The sequence below is a fragment of the Myzus persicae genome, unplaced genomic scaffold (assembly GCF_001856785.1).
Source record: "Myzus persicae strain clone G006 unplaced genomic scaffold, MPER_G0061.0, whole genome shotgun sequence".
NCBI classification, from domain to species: Eukaryota; Metazoa; Arthropoda; class Insecta; order Hemiptera; family Aphididae; genus Myzus; species Myzus persicae.
In genome coordinates, this window is record NW_019103015.1 from 55,916 (window position 1) to 82,825 (window position 26,910).

The 26,910-nt window shown below is 34.8% G+C and overlaps 1 protein-coding gene across 3 annotated transcripts in view; it reads right to left on the bottom strand.

The window, feature by feature from the left end:
* Nucleotides 1-26,910, bottom strand: part of LOC111033566 (protein muscleblind) — a 179,679-nt gene that overhangs the window by 26,102 nt on the left and 126,667 nt on the right. For all 3 annotated transcript variants that reach the window (XM_022314359.1, XM_022314357.1, XM_022314358.1), the window contains one exon: nt 127-300. In XM_022314359.1, coding sequence (XP_022170051.1) covers nt 127-300 — 174 coding nt within the window. The remainder of the gene's footprint in view (nt 1-126; nt 301-26,910) is intronic.

Here is a 26,910-nt window from a genome sequence, read left to right on the forward strand (position 1 = left end):
CCCCCCGCGGACGTATTATTTTATACATCACCATTATTACACCTGTATAAATTAATTCGAGTACTTAAACTGAAATTATATTTATGCGTTCAGAACGTAAGTAATGTACAAGTTTAATGAACTCACCACTGCTGTAGGAACTTGCCCCGGTACTATCTGTTGACTAGCAGCCATAGTCATTTGCTGCATTAATGCATTCTTTAGGGCCAAGTGGTTACGGCCATTTATCAACAGCTGGTCCTTGAGATGCTGCGGTGGATGGAAATATTTGCACGGCGGTTTCTCTCGGTTACACCTGCCCTGTAATTCGTTAACATAAATAAATTAAGTATTGAACATTCGCTTATTGTTGTTGAACAGAGGTAAACATATAACATTTAACGGTGTACAGTGTACACACACGATGAGACTGTTTCATCGAACAAGGTAGCAAACATAATTTATACGCGCTTAGCAACATACCATGCAGGCACGCATGTGATATTGTATTCATTCCAAAAACAAGGCGCAATTAATGTCTCCGAGATCACCAGTTTCTACGCAAGCGCAGGTTAAAAAATATATAAGGTTAATATAGAAATAATATTAATATACAGGTTAATATCCTGATATTTTTCCGCAGTTTTTTTCCACGTTCTTGGTGTGAACACATAGATCAGTGGCTGCAACCTGATGCGACCTCCTACCACCATCGCCCTACAAATTATATTATACAACACTTTTTCGTTTACTATAGGCCACCCCCGGGTCGCGCACCACTGATACAGATCATCGACGTTGTAATCGAGGAAAAATATAAGTAGAGACTCCGATATTTTGAGAGATTTTGTAATATAATAAAATGCTAATAATTATTATAAATAGACTAGTCATTAAGAATATCATAATCTTCTAAATATTATTATTGAAAATGTTTCGATTATATTATAAAATATATGTACCTATTTAATAGCCGTCAATCTTTCATTTTTTTTTTCACTTAACATAGCTTAGTAAACCAAACGAGCATAATCACTCTAGTCGTTAACTCGCAACAGCAGATTGTATTCAATAATAAAAATATGTCTCATAAAATTCCCAACACTATAACAATCACAAGACTAGTTGTCCGCAATGCAATTATTGAATTATATGCCCGAACTTGTTTCGTACCTCATTCTCATGACATTTGAACAAACCTCTCCAACGGTGGAACCATCTAAATAGACTATAGAGTACAACATTTTGGTGATCTTGAGTCCGAAATTTGGAGGTTTAACTGTATTGCGATAATGGCCAACCAGGGTCAACGTGTTCTTAATGAATTTTTACAAACGAACAACGGCAATGACACCAGAACACAAGTAAAATAATTTGTGATTCTATTTAATATAACACTTTGAATATTTTTTCAATATCTTTTAAATTGCCGGTATTGAAGCCCAAGAAAACGCAGGTGAAACGTCTTATTTCATATTATTATTACAATAATACAATATGCCAAACCACCGTATAGTAGAATAGAATATTATTAGCGTATGGCACGACGTAGAATCAACCCGTTTTCTACTCTATACAACCAACACTGCCATCGCATACGATTTCTCAGCGTACCTACAACTTTAATATTATAAAGATCAATGAGAAATGGTCATAATTTTAATTTTAGAGCAATCCGAGTTCAAGCATATTTTCTATATGATAATATTTTCACACAATAGTCCAATAGGCATAATCGTTTAATGCGCACCTATACCTATTGTAACTATTAATCGTCACTAGGGTTAGGGACTTCATGCCCTTAAAAACCTTAAAATATGCATGCATTTATGACCTAAAGAATCAATATATTATATGCTATTAAAATATGAATTAAAAAAAAAATGATATTCTTTTACAAAATCGTTAAGCCGATCATAAGGTTTTGGTTTAGGAATTTTTTTAATTATTTTATTATGGGCTCACTCGAAAGAAAAAACCCTTCACGAAACCAAAATACGAAGAACGCACGACACCAACTGTCAACTATTACTATTCAAGGGATCGTCTGGCCTCTATCTACAACTATAGTCATAGTTTTTTTTTTTGGTATCATTATTGGCTTATCGCCTATCGGGAATCACGAGTGTGGTATACCGATAAACAACAATACAGTTATAATGATAGGCAAGAAAAACGCAAACATAAATATTTAAATATTTATATCCGGTCCAGGAAAATATCTATTTAAAATACAATTTTTTTTATAAAACTAAAAACTTACTCCTCGTATAGATAATATTGTCAAATATGCACTGATAAAATGAAAAATGGTCATAATAATATATGCACTTAAAAATGAAATATGGTCAAATATGCAAAATATGCAACTATAAATTTTAAATATAAACTTGTAATGCTATGAAACAAATTTCTGTTTTACTTAGCTATTTTGTTTTTAATGATTATTTCAAAACATGCAAACTCCTAGAAGTCCCGAGCCCTAATTATCACACTGCGTCAATGATATAATAATATATTATGTTATAATGTTAATCGTTTGTAACGTTGTTTTATGTTGTGCCATAATGTGTACCGACGCTTGTTACGTCTTATTAGATCAAAAACACGGTTGATTGGTCAAATGGCACAGCAAAGGCTCACCGGATTATAGGGCTTATGCGCATAAAAATTGATGTACACACACTCGCATGCGCATTATACCTGCACATTATATTATAGCCGTGGAGTGTAGTTAATCAATTTAAAAAAAGCAAAGAGAAACCTCTAAATTACAATTTTACAATTTATGCATACCGTTTAATATAGAATACATTATTATAGTTTTTCGTGTTCAACATATTATTTTCGAAATGTTTCAATTTATATTTGTAATTACTAATATTTTTACAAATATGTATTTTAACGGCATATAAAAAAAAAAAATAGTTATTTATAAAAAAACGTGATGTACTTAAACCCATATAGTCTACATATGTCAGTGAATAATAACGACAGGTAATAAATAATAATAGTGTACTTTTTGTTTTCAAATCGAACCGATCCAAATTTGGAGTGAGTGTCAAATAGCCAAAGAATCGATACCAAAATAAAAAGTCACTGTTGTTAGGTTGAATAATGCAATATCGTTTCGTTATCTATCTTACTGACACACGATACGTTTTCAGAGTTGTTTCGAATTTTAAAAAAAAAAAAAAGTTCGGTGCGGGGTGTATATAAAATTCCACGAGAATCAATCTCCCCGATTCGTCCACGAAAATCACGGTTCGTAACAAAGCTGATACCTATATTTGTATAGAAAGATGTCGTCATATCATACCGTCTTAAATAATATAAATGGCAATCGTCGTCATCCATCACCATTACTACGGCTTAAGTGCATAATTTACGCATGCATATAAGCACCTAATATATTGTGTGCAGAACGTTTCGCTAGAAAGTTTGATAACGTCTAATCTGTAGCCGTGATTCAAGCGGAGGGGGGGGGGAATCGTAGTACGTGACCAATGACGCACTGCTGGACTATAATAGTAACATAACTAATATACATACCTACTATTATATTATAATAAAATTAATCTCAGATCATTGTACGTTTTCTTATACCTGAGTATGTGCGTGATCCATGTCACGTATGTATTATTGTGAGAGTCGGCAAACATGTTCGGACATGCGCACAACTGTAACAATGATAATATTATTATAATAATGTGTGGACCGAAGAGCAATGACACGAGGAAAAAATTCTGTCGAAAAGATAGATACCACCCTAGTGCATTATTAAGTAGGAACCTATATGAACTTAGTCAAAAATCAAAATCAAAATTTTTGAGATATTAAGTAGATATTTAGTGTTAATAAAACCAATACAACCGTTACCAAAATAATAAATTGGTATTTATGTATTATCATTTTTTGATCAAAAAATTGACGACCCGGAAGTGTTGTGAAATAGTGGATATTCAGTAGATTGAGTATTCGCAGGAGTTCAAAAATATTATTTTAGTTATTGAACTATTGAATTTATATTTTAAGTACTGTTGTCCATTTACAATAGTAGTCGAGTATTGTTTAAATACTATAACTTTTACCATACTAAATAATATTATGAGTGGGTACTGGAGTATTCAATACACTTTCCTCGAACTTCATTTTTCCGAATTTCAATAAAAATACTTATCATTTAAAAAAAAAGCTCCTCAAACAGCTCTATCGCAATATTTTAAATTAGAAATAGTGTAGTCAATAATAAAAAAAGTCATATCCGAATGAATACAATTAACTGATTGTTAAAAAAAAACAGGCATTTGTTATTCTAATGTTAATACTAAATTTTAAGTTAAACCTAACAAAAAAGTATTTTTCGTAACACGGTCTATGCCATAAATATGATGGTAATATTATCTTATAGGTAATTTTATTTGTGCTATTGTCCTATATATCCATTAGCTATGAATTATATTAATTTATCGTAAACCTGTGGGGTCACCTATAAATTATTGTTCCCGTAATCTGCAGTTAATCGAGCGGACGAGTTGTACACGGTTGCACAATACAATTTTCTAGTACTAATTTTAACAGATTTCTCCTAAGTAACACTCTTTCAGACAATTCACAAGCTCCACAAGTTGTGAGCCACCAAAACCGAACACACATTTTCACTCGTCAACTAATGTTGATCATTTATGTTTAGGATTTCCCGGTGGTTTGAAAAAAAAACGAGACAAGAGAGAGAGGACGGACGGAAATATTATATCAACCGTTTTTTAGTTATATAATCTGCTGATATCCACGTGGTACTGGCTATTCGAGTGCAATGATTTATCACCGCTTTCCATATTACAAAAGCAGCCCACCCGAGTGCTTTACGAAACTTAAAATACTTCGAGCTACGTATTATTATAAACAATATTTTACTCTTCTAAGTACTCATATTTTGTATGCCATACAAAAACGCTTAATGTGGGTAAGTACTAAGTACACTTGGTAAAATTGGTAATGGCAATACCGTAGGGTTTGTTGCACTTTTAAAATAGGCATATAATATTGGTAGCATGTATTAAATGATTATTAACTTGTTATTATTTTCAAATCCAAAATTCAGATTTTACTCTCATAAAAATATATTATTACCATTTACGAATAATTGTGTTTAGATTTTATGAATTCATCTAACAAATAAAATTATGCCTAAACATAAACATAATACGGGTAAACAATACTGTGCTATTTGTACTTGGTACGCCATACTGAAACGCATAATGTGGATAAACTCGATACACTCGGTAATGATGGTAATACTGTAGGGTTTGTTGCACTTTTAAAATATATTCATATAGTAGTACGCCGTATGATAGATTAGGTTATTAACTTATTATTTTTAAATCTGAAATTCAGATTTTATTGTCATAGCAATAACATATACCTACTATTTATTACCATTTACAAATAACTGTGTTTATAGATAATAAAAATGCATCGAAGACTTATCTTTTCTCAATTATTCAAATGATTATTTGTGTAATATACGATCTCTGTGTTTCCAAAAACATAAAAAAAACACTGTATAATCTTTACCTATATCTAAACTCGGGATCTTAGACATTAATAATTTTCCATTAATAGGCGTATTGAATATTTTAGTATAATAAAATATTATGTGTGTGTGTGTGTATATGTGTGTGTGTGTGTGTGTGGAATATATTAAGGATGGTATGTTGAATACCACATGAGCTTTGCTCAGCCTGGAAAACGAATAGTGTTGTGATTATAATATGCATAATGCGGTTGAAGTCCGATTTATCATTTATGCATAATGTATATCATGTAACTTCGTAATATTTTGACAGAAATTTCCGTTGAACAAAAATATCGTCTGCGAGAAACGCGCAGGTACTCGGTACCTATTCTGACTTAACAATATCGTAAAAAAGCCTTATCAAAACAATATTTAATGGGAACCATAAAAACGAGCAAGTCAAACATATTATTTTGATTTGACGGAGTCTCTACAGGAAGACATTGTTTAGAGGAAATAACGGTGGAGTTTGCCGAAAAAATATCATCCTCCTGATCGGCCTACTGGGTTTGACGATATTCGCACCGATACGATTATTTTTGAGACTACAATAGCATGTTATATGATCAAAACGACTTTTCGAATCCGGGCCGAGTTTAGTATTTTTTTAATCGTAATGTAATGACCGGCACGCACCCACAACATACAAATTTAGTATCGCGCATAGTTGCAGGTGGACTCCATGATTTTCGACGACGAGCAACTGCAGCGGTATAGAAAATATCTGGCATGAGATTTTATAAATTTTAAATTATTGTTACTGTCGGCTCGCACAACAAGCGACCTGAAATTTGCATCTGGTTCGCTCCGAAACGACCCGAACGGAATTATATATACGGTAATCTATTATTATGTAGTTACCTGCAGATGACATCGCATCAGCTATAAATATTTTATAAGCAATTCTGTAATGGATTTAACGCGTTTATGCGTTTACGTCATAGAAGATAGTAATAATATGTTTAATTTATTTTGCATTTTTCCTCCCCCCCCCCCTTTCTCTCTTTCTCGCTGTTGGCCTGTTTTCCGTTACACATCATTCGAATTCCGACTGTAAATTCGTTAATATTTTTTTTTTCTTTCGTTTCTCCGTTTAAAACGCGATATCGGCATATCGCGTTTGTTTTATTTCGGGTTTACCTTATTTAGAATAGTTGTTGACATATTATAATGTTTGGGTCCTATTAATATTGTTCGGACCAAACAAAATAAACAAACAAAAAAAAAATATACATATTTTATGAAATAATAATACACTGTTATGAGGAATGAATTTAGGTTCCACGTACTCTGATTTCTTTCTTACAGACCTTCCTCGTATATTATTATATTATATTATATATTATAATATTATGCGACACTCGAAACATTATATGATTCAATAAACAGCGCCATTAGCCCGAAGTGATCGAATAGGCCATGGAAGGCGTCGGATTTGCAATAAAAGAAACGGTCTAACAAAGCGGCGTTCGTGTTTCCTCTTTGTAGAAAATCTTTTTATATTGTTTTTTTCTCAGAATGAACCTACGTTTTACGCAACAAAGATCAAGTATAAAGCCGGTATTCGTTCTCCAAAGGCTATGAAACACTAAACATAAAGACAACTATTTCAGCACCGACACTGCCAAGCACAAAAAGTGTTCACCGATTCGTTTACATCTCACTCACACACGACACTCGCTAAACAGTACAAACAATCTCGAGAATTTAAAATTATTATTGTCTTTTGGGTGTTTATTTAAAAATTCGACAAGTCAGATTTTAAATAATATTACATCATTGCATAAACAGAGGGCGAGCATGTATGGTGAATAATCCTGTAAACGGAGCCAATATTGACATCAAAGTCGTGGCGAATAGAGAGATAATAATATTGTGTACCAAAATCTAAAACAATAATTAAAAACCGTAAAATACGTAGCATGTAAAAACTCCTGTTACAGTATGAAACAACGACCGCCTACACGTTTTATTCCTTAAAAACAACAGCCATTACCAATAAAGATCTATTATATAGCATGAAATGAGACATATATATTGAATAACCGAACTGCCATCGTAACTTATAGGTATCGTGTACGTCTAATTAATCGTAATATTCTCATACAGCTTAAAATATTGCAATCAGACCGATGCCGATGGTTCGCGACCATATTACATACGTCCTATAATACTTTATATTTTGTTCGTGTCGTTCGGAAATCGATAAAATATAATAATTACAAGTAAAATTTAATTCTGGCTTCCGTCGAAAATGATGGGCGATGTTAATTTGCGTGACCTATACAAAGTAAATAACAATAATAATGATGTGGTACATGTGTGATGTGTCGTACCATTTTTACCAGCCCGGAATGACAATTTACACCACCATCCGACATTATATTGTGTTGTAATGTGTTGTAAATAATTGTCTATAGATTGTGTGGTTGTAAAACATAATAGGTATATTGTACTTTATATTGTTCAAATATTGCTCAGATTGTAAAATCCTATGGTAATAATAATATCGTATAAGCTGTTTTCGTATTTTAATGCTCACAATCTGCTGCTTTATTTTTTAATAATTTTCAGAGCAATACATCGATGATACGTTTTCTACTCGCTCAGCGAAACTTAATTTATCAAACTACCCAAAAATAACGTCAGCCAGTGGCGGACGTGGGATTTTTTTTGTTTTTTTTGTTCGATGGGGTGACAAACATGTTTTTTTCGTGTTATTTTATAACTCATAAGTTTACGTCACACCACGGTATCCTAACACGTCTGATTGACCACGGAGACGGAGGGGCAAGGCCCCTCTGCCCCTCCTTACATTAGCCACTGACGTCAGTTTTATGAACTTGTGCTTGCACTTCAACACGGAATACAATGCAATATGTACATAACACCTATTATTACCCTTATAAAATAATATCGTAAAACCGTGTGAATAATAATACAATTAACACAGTAAATATTTTATTTTCAAATATTTTCACCTCGAATATAGGTATAGATACTTTGTTATTTGGATCATCGCACGCGTATTTTCAGGAGGCAATTATTGTTTGTGTAACGAGAAGTCGGTGGTTGATGATGCATTATTATTATTATTATTATTATATATTATACTGTGTGTGAAAACAAAAAGTAGTCATCGCCTGTGTATTATATTAGGGGCCGCTAAGTAAAAGGGGGGAAAAAAATTCATCGCAATACAAAAGAAAATATTTGTACGAAATCGTCATATAGGTATTATACCCGTATACACATACGAATGAATATAAAATATGTTTGCTCTCCCACCCCCCTCCGCCCGCCACATTCACAGCGACTAACCGGAGCTTTTGGTATTGTTTTTCTTTCTTTCGTTGTTTTTTTCCTTCTAATTGTAGTATTGTACACACTGCGTTTAATGGTTATTTAATTTTTTAAATTGCCGACCGCCACAAAGTCTCCGCCGGGTGTTCAATTTATATCTCGTTTGTTTCGTTTTCGCTGCCCTAGCGATTATCGACCACCGCGGTGGTCCGCGACCGACTACCGCGGTAACTCCACCGCCGCCGATGCTCTGTACCATCCGAACTCGGCTAAAAATAAGACTCAATTAATCACCATTGCATACGGTCACGATCAGCTGATCGGCGCGTGTTTACGGTGAACGGAATTAGAGGCAGAAAACGATTATCAATATAAATTATATTACATACATAATATACATTATTAACTGTTGGCGCCACGTAGACGGGCGAACGTTTGTTCGGGGTACCGGGGACCACATAAAAATTGTTATCACATTTTGTCAATATACTTTTGATTTTCTTCATAAAAAATGTTTTTTATTTTACAAATAAACGCAATAACGACATGATGGCAGTTCATGTCGGTACAGAGCAAGTATCAGTACCCATCTACCTATACATGTTTTCGAATATTGTAGATGACAATTATTTAGATGATGTATCTGAACAGCTGTGTCCATCGAAATGTCCGGGATCGACTGATTCTCTGGCCGTATTTACCTCGATTTCTGGTTTCCAACCCAATTGGAACCATCAATATATTATATTGTCGCGGTCAGAGTGCTGTGTGCAAATGAAAGTGGTCATATAGCTATTATTATACGAATGGACACGGTTAAGCCTTTACACACTATGTGTTGATAGGGGAGAGGGGGGAGGGGGTATTTTCAGCTAGACCGCCCAATGATTTATTTCGAAGTCTTGGCACCCACGATCATGATATTATACCGTAGCCCATGTATCATGATTAGATGATTTTATATTATTTTTATGACGACGCATTCGATTAAAAAAAGCGTTTCGGTCTCGCCGAAGGATCTCCGCGGTCTTCGCCTTAGTGCTATTTACGCGTGTCTATTTTTCGTTTACTATATATTTAGCCTCACAATGTTACGGTCGTTTTTTCTATTTTTTTGTTTTCGTTTTCGTTTATTTTTTTCCCAACGAATTGCGTCGAAAATAATATATTTTAGTATATTGTGTTGTAGTGCGGCGCCGGCGGTTAACCGAGACGATCGAATTCGTCGAATTGCAGCCGCCGCCACTGCAGCAGACTGCGGTTTCAGTGCGTTCTAGACGGAACATAATGGGATAGACACTGGTGACGCGATTGGTATTTTATATATATTTTTTATTTTTATCAAGAAGCTCTTCTGTGGCCAGACGGAACCGTACAAACGAAAACCTTCGTCGTGCGTGTAAAATAAAAATAAAAAAAACAAACAAAAAAAACGATATTCTCTACATAGGTATTAAATCGATACGAAAATGGTACACGACAGGTACATTATGTTATTATCTCCTATGACCTCAGTGTTCGGCGATATTAGGCACTATTGTTATGTATATTTTTTAAGTCATTTATAATTGGGGAAATTAAACTACTTGTATTATATACATTACAATTTCAGCACCGTATACCTACATAATTATATACCTCCGACGTACTAAATACTAATTTAAATAATGTCTTTTTATTCGTACAATTTTTAAAATCCTTTTAGTTCAGTTCACGCTACAACCCCATTAGCCGCAGTAAACTTTTTTTTTCAAGGCGTGTGTTGCCATGCCCAAACGTAATATATATATACGTAACTAGGTCAACTCCGACAACGATTCAGAGATTTAAATAGAATGCATTTTATGAAATATTTCATTTTTGAGAGGAAAAAAATCGTATTTAAAGTAGATTAATGCTGTAGTTGAAAATTACCTAAGTTTAAAATATAAAAATATTTCATCATAATATATTATACGTAAACTAATCGTGGCTATTTACTTTAAATGTCTGTATACAGTCATTCTGAATTTATAAAAAACGATATTACATTCTGGCTCAATGCCCCGAACAACTGTGTGTTAGCGGCTGCTTTCATTAATCATTGATAAATATTAAATAGATATATTCACTCATATTTAGTTCGATATCGAGTTCACAATATTATTCACATATTCACGTCTCAGTTATGCCGTGTGATAAAAGATAATACTGTTTTCGTTTTGCACGGAAATAGACAACAAGACATTCGAAAAATATTTCATCGAAAAAAAAAACTACTATTTTTAACGGCCAATGGAAATATTCAGTACGAAAATCTTGGATCTGAAATTATAATAATCAGTAGGTAAGTTGCACCAGAATAAAAAGGTTCAGAAAAGGTCAAATGCAATTTGCGTTCCGGAGTTGCTTTTTTTTTTTAAGACCTAGTTGCGACCCTTACCAAAAATAATTCAACAAACAAAATAATATTAATCATAATTTGTACTACCCACTCTTATTACTATAATTTCAGAACAAGCGCACAAAAATAATCATAGTAAAACAGTCGTTAGCAATATGTTCGGAAAAAATTACATCTTGTCAATCTTAGTAAGTACTCGGTATAATATTAAAATTGTTACTTGTTAGGTACCTACGAATTTAGTTTTACTTTCACCGATAGCAATTTTGCACGTTTTTTTTTTAAATTCTACAACTTAAATATTATCATAATAATCGCAATTTAATTGACATAAATACATTTTCAACGTGAATAACAATACTATAGTATGCACGGTTTTTTCGATAGATAATAATCGAAATAACTTTAATTTAATTTCCGTAAAATTATTTTATTCGGAGTGTTGAAATTCAAAATAAAACGGATATGTCATTATCTCCGAAATTTCGTTTACACCTACTTAAAATCGTTTCAGCAGTGCGGTTCTCTTCTGAAACCGCTATATATATAACTAGTAATCGCTGTATGTTTATCCGTGGAAGTTTGTTCGTGTGAGGTTTTACACTGAAACAACACATCCGAGCAGGAGGCGACGGCGACGTCCTCTCGAGAGGCGCTCGGATTACTTTATATAGATTTGCAAATTCAATTTTTAATCTCAATGCGACTGCGTACAAGATTGGATGTATAGTTGGATGCGTTATTATTATTATTATTATTATTATTTTTTTATCGCGTTTAAATATTACATTGTGCATATAGCATATTCGCGTATTAAATTTTCGCATCCGCCTGCAGTATTCCACCGACCGTTCCAACATTTTATCATCTCCGTTTGCCGCACACACACGTCAAGGCCTACACATCGTACCACCCGCCCTCCCCCTCATGCCTCGTACCACTTCGCACTTTGTTCAAATTACAATTCCACACGTTATTTACTTATTCATGTGTTTATACTGTTACATTTTTCTTGGTATTCAGACGGGCGCTTCCGCTATGGCTCTGGCTATAGGTGGGCACTCCAAAAACCATCACCTCTTGTATTATGCATTCACCTTACCCACTCGTTGTTAATTCTACCCGCCGCACAGCGATCTCCATACGCGTATGCTATCAAGTCGACTGCCCTACCAATTTCACCGATCTTACCACGAACGCCTCGAGTACTGTGATGTAAATAATACACTCGTGTAGTGTATATTACTCAATATTAAACTCGGTAGTTTTATGGACCAGAAATCGTATAATAAATATGATACTCGAGACGAAATTGGCAAATATAGAAGTCGAGTACTAATAATGGCAACGATTGAAAGTTTGATGTGTATCAAATACATATGGTCTACTATTGTTAGACAACAATAATGAAACTATTACTATATATCTGCCACGGAATTTCAACTTCTGTTTTTTCTACTTTCATTCGTTTCGAACCTCGGCACTCTATCAATACGATATTGATATGACAAATATTTTTTTTAATGCAATCTGTGAATGAACAAGATAATGAATTGTCTAAATTCTATTTATTATTTAAATTAATAACCATTTTCGGTTTTTTTTTCAGTGAACCTATGACTTCTATCTGTTAACATATTTTCAAACACTGATTGTTCCACGTTAACTAAAGTTATTGGGGCATATTTTAAATTTTCAAGGAATTTAGTACTGTCCGGTATTGATAATTATCATCAAGCTGAACGTTTTCATCCAAAAGTATTATTTTATACATTTTTTTTTTTAATTTTCACTTCAATATATAGAATACATATTTATTTTTGTCGAATTGTGCAAAAAAAACAAATTTGGCATTAGTTTCAATGACTATAATTTTATTGCGATTCGTAAATATTGATTATGACAAAAATCCAAAAATTTGAAAACCCTAAAAACATACTGTCGCACAAGAATCGGGCGGCGCGCTGTAATAATTGCAGCATATATTTTAACAATTATAATAATATATATAATTATGATACATTGATAATATGTTCACACCATTGCTCGCGAATTCCTCGGCACCCAACTCTCGGCCTCGAACCCATTTATGGCACATATTATCGTTTATATCCAATTCACGCGAGCTTGCGTAATATACGTGTGAAATGATGACCGGAGTGTGTGTGCGGTATTTCTATTATAATTTATAATATTATTGCAATCGCGTGTACATGGCGAATAAATCAGCCGAGAGCGTGCCACGTGCAGTCGTGTAATAATTCGGATCGCGATTAAACGATTTTGACGTACTGCGATAAATTCAATTATAGGAGATGCAGCGGCGTCGCCACATCTGCCGCCGAACTGCAGCAGCGACGTGGCGCCGATATACTGCACATGCAGCGGCGCGTTCGACGAGGGGTGGGTGATGGAGGTGGGTCGGAAAAACGCACATCGTACATCGAGTGTGACGATAATATTATAATAATTCACCTACCCGCACAATATGTGCATCGCTCGCATAATATTTCATCATTGGCCCTTTTTTTTGACGCGGTCACTGCATTTCGGTGCATATATTAAAATTATATTATTACCACCCCGAACGCCGCGCAGCTGCAGTGGTACACCTACCCACGTATTATGGTCGAATTCGAAAAAATTGTCAGAGCCAAGTATATTAATACGTATAAATTTATAATTTTTTACCCGGTATCCACTTGCACCACTAGCTCTGCGTCGGTTTCCACTTGCCGAGGCCCTATAGACCGTTGGCGATCTCGGTAAATGCGATTCTAGTCATCTACGATGGATTAACAGTGTTTTTTTTAATTTTCCGATATCGACAAACCTCCCCGCCGTTGGAACCAACCTATGTGGACGAGAATTTCGTTGGCCGGAGCGCAGTTCATTTGTTGACTTTGCAGGACAGCTTTTCGTAGTGTATACCAGCCTGCGTATAATATATAATATATGTTGCAATTCGTTATAAAAAGTTTTCGCACATTTTGTCCTACGGTTGGACGGCGATAATTCGTATAATGTACCCGAGTCGATATTTCGAGAACGGGTGTTGGGCGGGCCAAAACGGACCTTCGGGATACGCGTAAGTAGTGTATACGAATGATATACGAAAATGCACTTTACAAATTCCCGTGGGTCGCATGCACAGCGGGCATTTGCCGTTAACAAAGTTTTTTCCTTTTCCATTTACGAAAACCAAATAAAGATGTACAATTTATTAGACGTGATTGTTAAAAACCAGCACAAAAGGTCGTCGCATGCCTGTTGTTCTTGCGGGGGAGTGGTCTCTCCAGGAAAAGGCGACGCGGTGGCGGCGGCGGCGGCGGCGGCGACGTAGGGGAAACGAATTGATGGCGCCAGTACGTCGGCAGACAGTATATCGCTGTCTATAACCATGGCAACATTAGCAGTGTATATAGTTTAAAAGTTAGATTACTGATTAAATACAATTATTCAAAGGGTTAGCGCCTAGCGGGGTGCATAGGGAGGGCCGGCGTGTACACGGCGAGAGGGCGCGGTTCGGGTGGACCGGGTGTGTGTGAGGGGGGGGGTAGCGGAGAAGGGGTGGACATTCGTGTCGGGATTTACGATTTTTATCTATTTCGATCGGCCCGGCACAAATAAAAAACACACCCAAATAATAAACTTTTACGATAATTGTGTGGCGCGGAAAGGAAATTCTATATAGAATACTAATTTCGCAATTGTCGGCCGGCAAAAAAAAAAAAAACATAAATAAATACCTAATGATAATTTGGGGGTACGTATTAGGAGACAATAACCAATCGCCATAAAGTATATAGCTTATAAAATATATCTGAGGAAAAATAACTCTGGTGAGAAGCCATAAAGAGAACTATGTAACACAGGACGAAGTCTATACAACATAATGTCTTATTAAAATGCCCCTCCTCATCACCGCCGGTTGAGGATTGATAGCTTCCGGGCTTGTTCATATATATTTATACTGAAGGGTCGATTAGATTTTTCGGTTTGCTCGGAAATTTTCTATAGAGGTCACATTTATATTACGGTACCTATCAATAAATACTAAACATTTTATACGAAATACGATACGATATATTTTTTAAATGCTGCCTTTTTATAATACATCTACAGTATGAAATTAACTAAAAGTTGCTCCATATAGCTACGGGGTAATTTACTAAACATTCTCACTCCTGGTTTTTGCTTAAATAATGAATTAATTAAAATAATGACTCTTGGAATTTTACCATATTTTCCAACACTTGAGATTTTCTGTACCTACTATGTAAGGAGTGCGGGTGGCTTACTATTTTTCTATTGAGAACACCCCTATTTTACTGTAAATTATTTAGTGGACATTTCATTTTTTTTTGATATTTTTTTTTATGTAAAATGGCACCTAGTATTCAAATGCTATAATAATACGTTTTAAGTTTATATTAATTGTTTATGTTAATTGCTAAAATGTTAAAATCACTATGGCTATTTTATACTAAATCATCTAAATCCACATTGAGCTATTATCTTTTGCAGCATACAAATTAAAATAACTCGAAAACTACTAGTTTGAATTTTGGTTTTGATAAGTAAAAATTTCAGACAGAATTTCAGCTGAATAAGTTACAGTAGAAAAGGGGGCTCTTAGTTGAAAAACAGAAGTTTAAATTTCCACAGGAGACTTCTTAAGGAGCAAAAAAATATCTCAGAAATTTAAAATATGGTATATGTTTTACAATTTCAAAAATCCGATTTTGCATAACTACGTTGGATAAAATAAAGGGGTGAGTATGCCTGGCGAATCTCTCTGTATACACCACTTATACATATTTATTACAATTTACTCTATTCATTGTAGTATAGCTACTTCTATGCACGCACATAATATACATAATATAATTGTTTATAGATGAGTTTAATGACTCAGTATACAGTTGTTATCACATATTATCGATCAGTATCGGTTTGACGATGGAATTATCCTTTTTTTTTTTATAAGTCATCGGTTATCGGTTTCATTCGGGGTAGCTTAATATTTACATAGGCATATCGAGTATTAGCAGTAGAATAAAAAGTGATGTCGGCCCATCTCCTAAGTATATAATGTAATATGTCAGCGCCACTGTGCTCGTAAATGATAAAAGTATTCAGAAGTTGCAAGAACTATGTGTGTATAGTTTACTTCCGGAATACAGGCAACACTATATCACTGCACTTGTATACGCAAACACACACTAACTTTTAACCATCTTTTTATCAACCCTTAAATCATTCTCTCTGCGTACCTCGGTCAAAATGCACCTATACCTAAGTAGGTACAACATACCAACACAGAGACGATAAATACACGAAATCCAAACACCTCCCAAAATTCAGTAACATATAGGTTCAAGCAGTTATATAGAACAATGCGTTATATCATTAATTATTATTCTTGTTATTATGATTATTCAATAAAATATGTTGTATTATTGTTGATTTTTAAATTATTTTGTGCACCATCACTATAAAAAAAGGTGAAAACCTTTCGAAAACTTTTGAAATATATTCCAACTAGTTATTTAAAACTATCGAAGGAACAAAACATTTAAACACAAATATTTTATTGAAATACTTTTAAGCACTAGAGCAAGTCTTTAGAATTAGGTACATATCAAATATTTTTTTTTCAGTGGAGACTTAAACTCTTAATATACTATACCCATAGATAAATAAGCATAAAAATAAAATTGGTTGATTATTTTCCGAAAGTACCTACTTCAGAATATGCATTTGAAATATTATGAAAAAAAGTACACCCATTCAAATCGATGAAAAACATGGAGTAAGTACCTACAATATATTTTTGGTATGATCAACGCAATAACGCGTGCACGGTGCAGTTGCAGATTATTGTCGGCACTCACTGCAGTGTCTGCCGTTTAAAAAGCTCGGGTAAGCTGCAGCTGTGTGTCGGGTATGCATGCACAATAACACGGGTGCAGCCATGCTGGTTCTTGGCCAGATTTTTGGCTCAATTCACACGTCCCTGAACTCACCGGCACGGACGCTTTTCGAGCTGCTGCGGTCAACGCGCTTGCAGTAACAGTTTTAATGGATTCGGCGATTCGTTTTACGTAATACAATATGTATACATTTCCCAAAAATATTAATGTCCCGCGGACGGCCGCCGTATTTTAAACGTCATTACATACGTAATCAGATGGCAAACGATTTCTGACGGCGAGCGCGTTTATCACCTTTTTTTTTTCTTCCGAATATATAAAACGTCGCGCACACGGCGGATAACGCGTCGAAATCTAAGTACAAAATTATGCGCACACGCCACAACAACAACCGTACATAGTGCTGTAGCAACACATTACAATAAATTACAATATTCACCGGAATATAACGTTTTGGAATTGAAATCGTCCGAGTCAGACAACCCGAAAACCGCTAGTCATAATATCGTCGTTACCGTACAATGTAATGTACACGATAATGATATTCTGCTGCAGCGAGTGGGTTCGGTTTTCCCGTTTTATTGCTTCCGTCTAACGGGAAAACGCTGTGTCCATCCCGTATAAGTGTGTATGCGATGTACATATGCTGAGCGATGCTCGTCTTCGAGTTTTTTTTTCACCATATTTCGCTTGTTCAAATATTCTGATGTTTGGAATTTCTAATTTCGTACTAAAAACTGTACATTACCATTATATTATGGTACCTACTCTAAAATACTTAGACTCGAGATGCACGCGCCAGACATCTATTTTCATCGAAACGGAATCAAACTTTTCTACATAAAAATTCTCAAGTACCTGTGTAATTCTAATGAACATTGTGACGAACATAAATTTAAATGCTAACGAGCACTTTTTGAGTCGAGGACAGTATTTATTATAGTTCGTGAAGTATAATATGATGGCTAATGACGTGCGACGACACTCCTCAAATAATGAACGATATAATTAATCTGAATATTTGAAAATATAGTTCTTGAAGTATACTCAAAAATTATTATTATTACGTTTCTAAAATCAACATTTTAATAAATGCGTTACTGCAGGATAAATGGTCGGTGATGGCGAGAGGTGGGTGTGCTCTGGGGCGAATCATCCTATACAATATATCATACACAAATCGCGACACAGAGATAAAAAAAAAAAATGGTATTAAAAATGTACATAATATATTACTCTAGAGTTGGATCACACTGGTTCTAAATTTAAACTCTCGACCTCAGCTGCAGTTAAAACGCGGCAAAACGCGGTGACACGGTGAGACATGCAGTTTTCAACCGCCATCCGTGTACACCGCACATAAATATATATTATTTCATTATAATGACGAATCTCGAAGAATAAATATTATGTCAAAACGCACACTATCACACGGCGCGCCGAACGTGTTCCAGAAAGTTTTGCAAATCCTAAATATGTGTGGCGCTATAACACACCCACCGAAATTATTATGTGGAGCGTACCCTCGTGACAAAACGCGCGGCGATTTAAACCGAAAATGAAAACTTTGTTCATCTCACCAGAAGAAATCATATATATATATATATACGGTTAATATTATTTTTCACGATAATTATAATGCGTAATACATGTCATTTGTAATGCCAAACAGCAGTACGTATTACGTACCTTCAGTACCGACTACCGACACGACGACAGTTATCGGTTATCGCTGTTTTTATAGTCGTCGTCGTCGTCGGGTTATAGGGTTTGTTTACAAACTTTCCAGACACACCGATGCCATAGCGGTACCCTGCTCCTCGACCAACGATTCCGTCCGAAACGCTCTCAAAATCTGATTCCATCATTATTACTATAATATGATGTTACTACCCGCGGCATAATATTATTATTGTCATCATTATATCGCATGAGCACAAATTACTCGTTTCCTGCATTCTTTCGATTTTATGTTTAGGTATAGGTACCGAGTACAGTCTTATCTCTGCAGTAATCTGAATGTTAACATAAAATAAAAACCAGTGACGATATGGGTACGATTTGTTTACTACTTTTTTTTTTTTTTGAACACGACGTCGATTTTTTTCTCTTCACACACGCGGGTTTTTACGCATAAAATATAAAATTATTTTTTTTTTGTTTAGTCGGCCTTAAGACCCATTCGTTAAGACCCAACACTGGGCTGAAGATGTTTTAATTTCGCTGTCGGAATCAACGTACGAACACGGATCGATAATAATAAATGATGATAATTGCAAACAGGTATAGTCGTAACGCGTTTCAAATAATTTTATATTTGGGGAGCCTTCGCAATATTATTATATAAATTACTTTTTTCGTCGTATACGGTCGGCACTATGCGGCGTGTTTCCTGAAACTATATATAATATAGGTTTACCCTAACTTAACGGCTGATGACGAACACCCGAAGGAGACTTGATGTATGCAATATCGCTGCAACAGCGGCGTTTGTGGACGCGACGCGATAATATCGTACGCTCTCGACGCCATTACGTACGACTGCCAGAATACACTGAGAAGGCTATCATTATTATTATTATTATTATTATTATTATTATTATTATTATTATTATTATTATTATTATCATCATCATTGTTGTCATCTGCTTGCTCACGCCGACGATCAGTGGTGCAGTGTGATATGGAAATGAGGCAGCCCGGGATTCGCGTCGAAATATATTATATGCGTATATGTACTTACGCGCATAATAATGGCGATATATATATATTGTGTTTATGCTCAGAATTCGAACCGAGACCGAAAAAGGCCTGTATGTGAGCGGAGTACGCGTAATAAATTTGAACCGGAACTTAAAAAGTCACATTGCGACGGTTCGAACCATTTCGGTTCACAATAACTTCCCTTCCACCCCGCAGTTCAGACAACCGTATAATATCAATGGGAATATCTCGTGAAATTCGGCGCAACTGCGAACCCCACATTTCGAGTAAAATTCGTATTCGGGGTGCGTGTCCGAAAAACGTGTGCAGCAATGTCGCTATAGAAAAGTGCGAGATTTCTGAACTGACCCGTCAAAATAATTGTCAAACTAGCTTACGTCTGATTATTAAAATATTAAAATATTAAAATTAATATCATATTTGCTATCTACACGCTACTCCGATTCCCTGTATTATGTAACGGTATTATATTCTGTCTATATAATATAGCACTAGAACCGTATATAGATGATAGAGTTAATTTTTGAAAATATGTTTTCACAACTTTGATATATTATACCTGTTCATTCAGCTAATAGTTCTACAAACCAATCAAAGGAAAATGCGTTTTTTAAAAATATTCAATTATGTGATCTAAGCACGCAGCTGGACTAAGATTTCCGAAAAAATAGTAGGTATACTCACTACTCGGTCCCTACACTGCTTTCCCGAAGCAAATCTAGAACTGATATCTAATAATATATAGTTATAATGCTACCAACGTTAACCGCGGTGACCACTGATCGCAAGTTTTACTAAAATTACAGGTAGTCTATAGCAACATGGTATATCAACATTATTAGGCGTTACCACTATAATACAGCAAACGAGGACGAACTGCAGTGGTCCTCCGCACTCTCTCATCATACCCGCAGCAGTGATACCGTCCTGTATACGATTTCAGACGATTTTATCACATTTATTATTATTATTATTATTATTATTATACACGTGACTCATTGCGCGATTCGAAAAATAATCATAAGTATACGTAATGTTGTTGAGCAACCGATGATAATAATTTAATGGTACCTACATGTTCGCTTCCACATTTTATTACACGTTGTATATAGGTAGGCACCTAAACGAGTTCTTATCTGCAGCTAAGGTTGTACCTTATGTTTATAGATAGGCACGTACCGTTCTGTATACACATTTATAACATTATATCAAAAGTTAAATATAATCTTATCTGTAATATTAAAAAATGCATGTTCGTTGTTTGTCTCCTATGTAGACTCAAAACATACTCGACTGTTTTCCACAAAAGTTTTACACATCAATAAACTCCTCGAGACCCGGAGGGCGTTTATAGCTTATTTTTACAGCCCTTACAGGTTGCATGGGATTCAGTTTTTGTTCGTGGAAATCAAATAATTCTTTTGTCTATTTAAACGGCTGATATTTGCCACGGGTTTTATGACCATCTTAGCTGGCAGAAACATTATGGCACGTAAAAATGTCGACAAGTATAATATTTAATACAAGATGGATTAATAACTTAAACCCGAGCGACGTCGCGGGTATTACTGCTAGTAAACGTTTGTTGTGTTTTTCAAAATTACAATAACAAATAGCAAGGGTTTGAAAAACAAAAAATAAAAGTAGAAGAGCTGCGTCCCAGTGCTTTCGCCCGCCCTCCTCTTCACACCAAAGTGCTAGTTCAAACTCTGACTTTAACCGCAAACCTTATCGACTCGACAAGGCGTAATATTGAGAATAATTTATGGCCATGTGCTGCAACGACAGCCTATATATTTCTAAGGATGCTTAATTTTATATTTTGGTGCATTGCTATTAGTTATTCAATTTATTCCCATTAGTAGTTAGGCAGTTTCAACGAACTTTGGCCAAAAACAAAGCGCATAAATCCTATAATAATATTAATATAATTTAATGTAATATTAAACTATCCGCTATTAACTTTTAAGTCGATACCGACGAACCGTAGAACAGAATAAATAGGTTCGTGGTACACAAAGGTTAAAATTAACCTAATTACTCTGAAAATAATATTTTTAATAGTAAATTGTAATAATAAACGGAATGCAAAAAGTTTTAAACCTCTTCGAATAATATTGTTTGAACTACACAATAAAAACTAAAACAGTTATTTTTCGTTTGAAAAAAATTGTGAATATAAATTTTCGATATTTTTAGGGTTGCTCTAGAACAACTTATTAGAAACTTTGTATTACATTTTCAAAGCCTCGGGTATTATAATCAAATTGACAATTTTTTGAATTTTCAACTATAAACTCTTATAAATAGATAGGTACTCCAAAAACCCCAAAGTTAAAAATGTTATCATGTTTAAAAAATAATGGGTTGTATAAAATTTATTTGGTAAAATTTCAAGTATCTACGATAATTAGTTTTCGAATATTACAACAAACAAAATCGATTTCGCCTAAAACTGTTTCATCGTTTCGCTCTGAGTCTAAAATGTATTTTCAAATCATCAGCCTTGCATAAATGCTAAATTATGTGCGTACAGTGGCCCCGCCGGACTATGTATACCAACAGCAACAGGCAAGGGTAATAATAATTTGGCCCCGAGGACTAATCACACCCGATTCCGCATCAAACACCAATAAATTATATGCGAACGGTGCTCGTATTATATATTTATATATAAAGGTACCTACTGTTTTAAAAATAATAATTATGCATGGTCGTGTTGGAGGTATAATTTTGATTTTAAGATACAACATGTTTCGTTGGCGCGCTGTAATTTTTCGGGTATTTGAGGACACCGACTCCCCCATTCCCCCCACCCACAATCGATCGGTTTCGAATAATAGTGCGTTCAAATAATATTTCGAAGCGGTAGCGATTTCCTCAGCAGTTTTCCTTTGAGTGTGCGTTGAAAAATAAAGAAGATAATGCCAACCAAGTTTACGAGTACCTAGCCACATCGAAAAAATTCAAATCAATATTATTTCACCGTGCTGGTTCTATTAAACGCGTAACGTGGCATCATCTACTGCGATTTCAGTCGAGTTTCAACAAAACCATATAAAAATATAAATCAGAAGAAAACTATTTTACTACGTGTTTCCACCGAAATACAGTAGGTATACATGGAGACTGTCATATCAATAAATAATTGATTCAGGTGACTATATTATCAACACAATACTATAGTGTATCGTTTACGGAATTATATTTTAATTCGATTCGTTTTTAATTTTGCAAAAAATTAGTTTAATGACGTCACACGCGCAAACGGTTATCTGTTGGTTAGACGTAGAACAGGAAACGAAAACCGATCATCTCGTCACATCGTCGCTGCAGGCTGCAGCATAACAGATAATAATATTATTGTACTCGTCGTGACGTATAGCAGCAGCAGTGAGATCAGTGCAAAATATGTTCGTGTTTCGCAATAAGCGAAGGTAAACATCACGCTTACTACACACTCAACTCGCCTTCAAGACCTCCGGATTTTTGTAATATGCGTTGTAAGTGATGATGGATTCGTCGAGCGGAGATTTTCGAAAGTGGCGGAAAAAAGACACGGACATTTCTTTTGACGAGTGTTGTAGTTGACAATGGTGATTGATGATTATATAATACGTTATGCGGAGAAAAACGAGCAACCGAACGTTTAGTATTAATTTGCAAGGAGGTAACCCGGTTAGGTATAATAATATATAATTTTGTACAGGTACCCGGGTATCCATTATATTTTATATCGTACACGGGAGGGCTCAGCGTCGTTCCGGAAATACCTGCACAATATTAAAAGTATATCGTGTCATAACACTCTCATCGTCTGGTATTTTTTTTTTTTTTTTTAATACGATTTGTTCAAAGCCACCGGTTATTGAAATAAATGCAAAGGATACGTCTGCAAAGGGACCGTCGTAGTTATAGTGACATTGATTTCGATTTCATTATTATGTTAAACGACTCGGTACACCAATATTATATACTCCACCGAGTTTACGACATCACGCATTTTAAGTGCATGTAGTAAAACGTAAGTATTTAATTACAAATTGTACGATACAAGTCTCATGATGTGTACACACACGATTGAAGTTTAATAAATAGGACGAAACAAAACGGGCAGGTACGCTGTATAATATAATATCATACGGATCTTTGTTCAGCGAAGATAAACAATAACAATTATTATTTTCAGTCTCCGCAGTTTTACAACGCCACTCGCGCAATCTGGATTGTATAATGTGATATGATTTTTGATTAACTCGAACCATGAGCGAAATGCACACGAAAAAAAAAATGTAACTATTGCCACAACATTAACAAGTTCTACACGATAGAGGACGGTTGTCATTAAAAAATGATGATGCACAAAGGGGTAATTTTTTTACGTCTTGCGTATTAATTGAAAGTAACCCCTAGATACCAGATACCTCGTAACCATCATACTAACTTAATATCAGAGGGTTCGCGTATCTGTTGCGTTTTTTTGATTGAAGTTAACCTGCTTTTATCTGCCCATATAGGTAGCATTTGGGTCCAGCACTACGGCGAAACAGTCAACATTGATTCGCACGGAAGGCTAATATTTTGTAAACAAAATCGGAATCCCCTAGAATCCTCTCGAGGGGAGAATACTAATTGCATCGCATATACCTTTTTGTGAATAACATGCGTCCGGACCCAGGGGTTAAGTTGACCCAAAAAGGGTGTAGAATAGTAGCACCCGGCGTTTATTTGAAAGTGATCTTTTCGGTATAAAATTACGATTTGGCCCCGCATTAAAAATAACGAAATTAAAAATAATTACATAATAATATGCTCAATGATATATCGTTACAAACAAATGATTTGACAAATATTTTGTCGACATTTGGCATACTTAAAAAAAAAACAAATATTACTTATTAATTATTATTTATACCTACGTTAAATATCTATTATTATATCAAACAATTATTAAAAGTAATTAATTTAATTTATAGTCTACTACACAAAGAAAATGTGCAAACGGAGTTATTTACCTTTATTAAAAAACGTTATTAAACATCATAGCTTGTTGATTACCTATTCCATAACAACGACATCAAATCAATAGTGGCTGGTAAATAACAAAAAAACATATTGTGAAATCAAAATTACCTAACAAAACTTTTTGAATTTTGGACAACACTATAGGTAGTACCTACCTTCTTTCTCTTGAAGCCCCCGCCTATAACCAATGTCCAATGTAGAGTGACATAAATTGAAAAAAACGGTTTAATCCTAATATACTATTTTTTCCCATCAAACGGGAGTTGTTCGTACTTAATGCCTCATTTTCATGATATTCATCACCGTCTCAAAATAAAAGTCTCATACTAAGCATAATGATAAACTAAATAATAATTTGTTTTGAGGAGAAAAAAAAAGAAATATGTGTTCGAAAATTGGACTTTTTACAAAACTGAACGCGGCTTATAGAATATGTTTGCGTTGGACTACTGAAATTTATTGTTAGGTATTTCTAATTCAAATTAATTGTTTTTTTTTTTTTTGCTATAAGATATTCAAAACTGTAAATCACTTACTAAAGTTCTGACCGGCAACACCGACTCACTACGTCGCGGAGCCAATGTCCGGAACTATACCGGAAACACAAAAAAAAAGCGAAAACCGTATTATTGCGATTTCGCCACACCGCCTGGCGCCGTGGTCGTCGCCACCGCCACAGCGTTTGCAGTTCGCACGAACATTAATAATAATATTATAAATAGTAATACTATCGAGTGCATAGTATAATAATATGTATCGCACACAATACAAAATGTAATAATACTCAGTGGCAACATTACTAATAATAGTAATAATAATCGCGTGAGCATGACAAGTTTAAGCCACTGTCGCGGCGGCGGCGATGACAGTCTGCACGCACAGCGAACCAATCAAAAGCGTCAATATTTGTAATAATAATAATAATAATAATAATAATAATCTATGACGGCGACGACGCGGCGCGACGGGTTTTGCTCGTCAATGTAGAACTATTGTACCTAGCACGTACCCAGACACATTTTTCAATAAGGGGCTCATCATTTTTTGACCCCTCTCCTCTCCGCTTTCTACACCACTTATCGCCCTTCTCTTATCACTCAATAATATTATCTATAAGAAAAAAAAACTTTAGGTGCCTATACATAATACGAGTATGCACGATAAAATGGTCCGTTAATGAGACTAAAAAGTGTCTTACAGTTTACGATCGCTTTTATTAGGCGGGTTATTGTTCCATCTCAAAAAAATATTGTCCGGTGACGAATATTTATAAAATAACATCTTAGAATTTTTGTTTCCTTCTAATTGATCGTAAGCATCATCGACGACTATCATGGCCATCAGCATCTCGGAGTTTAATTACGATTTACGATTGTTAATTATACGGAGTATAGGTATCTGTACAATATACATCCGGGGATTCGGGACAATTAAACGGATTAATATTTAAAATATTTGAAAATAAAATTGAGGGGGACCAGTTCAGGGTCACTGACTTTTCTAAAGGGACCGCGCCTGACCGACCTACGATCGACACATACAAATACGAAATCATTCGAAATGCATATATTTTAATGATACCCATTATATTTTTTATTTTTTTAATAGCGACTCTGTTTTCATAACCATATCGTTACATTTTCTGGCGTAAAATTTATACCTAGATAACCTATATATACACTATAATAGATGGACTGGTGGCCGCTATCAGAAATATACAAATATTTATATAGGCGAGGTACTCGGCGAGTTGTGAACGAGACTTCTTGGGAGGTATAATTACATTAAAACTATTTAACTATTTAAGCTACTATGCCAAGTCACATAATTAAAGAGTTGACTCTCATGGATCCCTGAACGCGATATCGTTTAGACCTCTATAAATAATTATAATTTTGTGAGGTCCATTCAGAGACGTTCTCGGGAATATTCTAAGGCGGTGGGTGGCAGGGTAGGTGCTAAAATAGATGTTGTTATATACT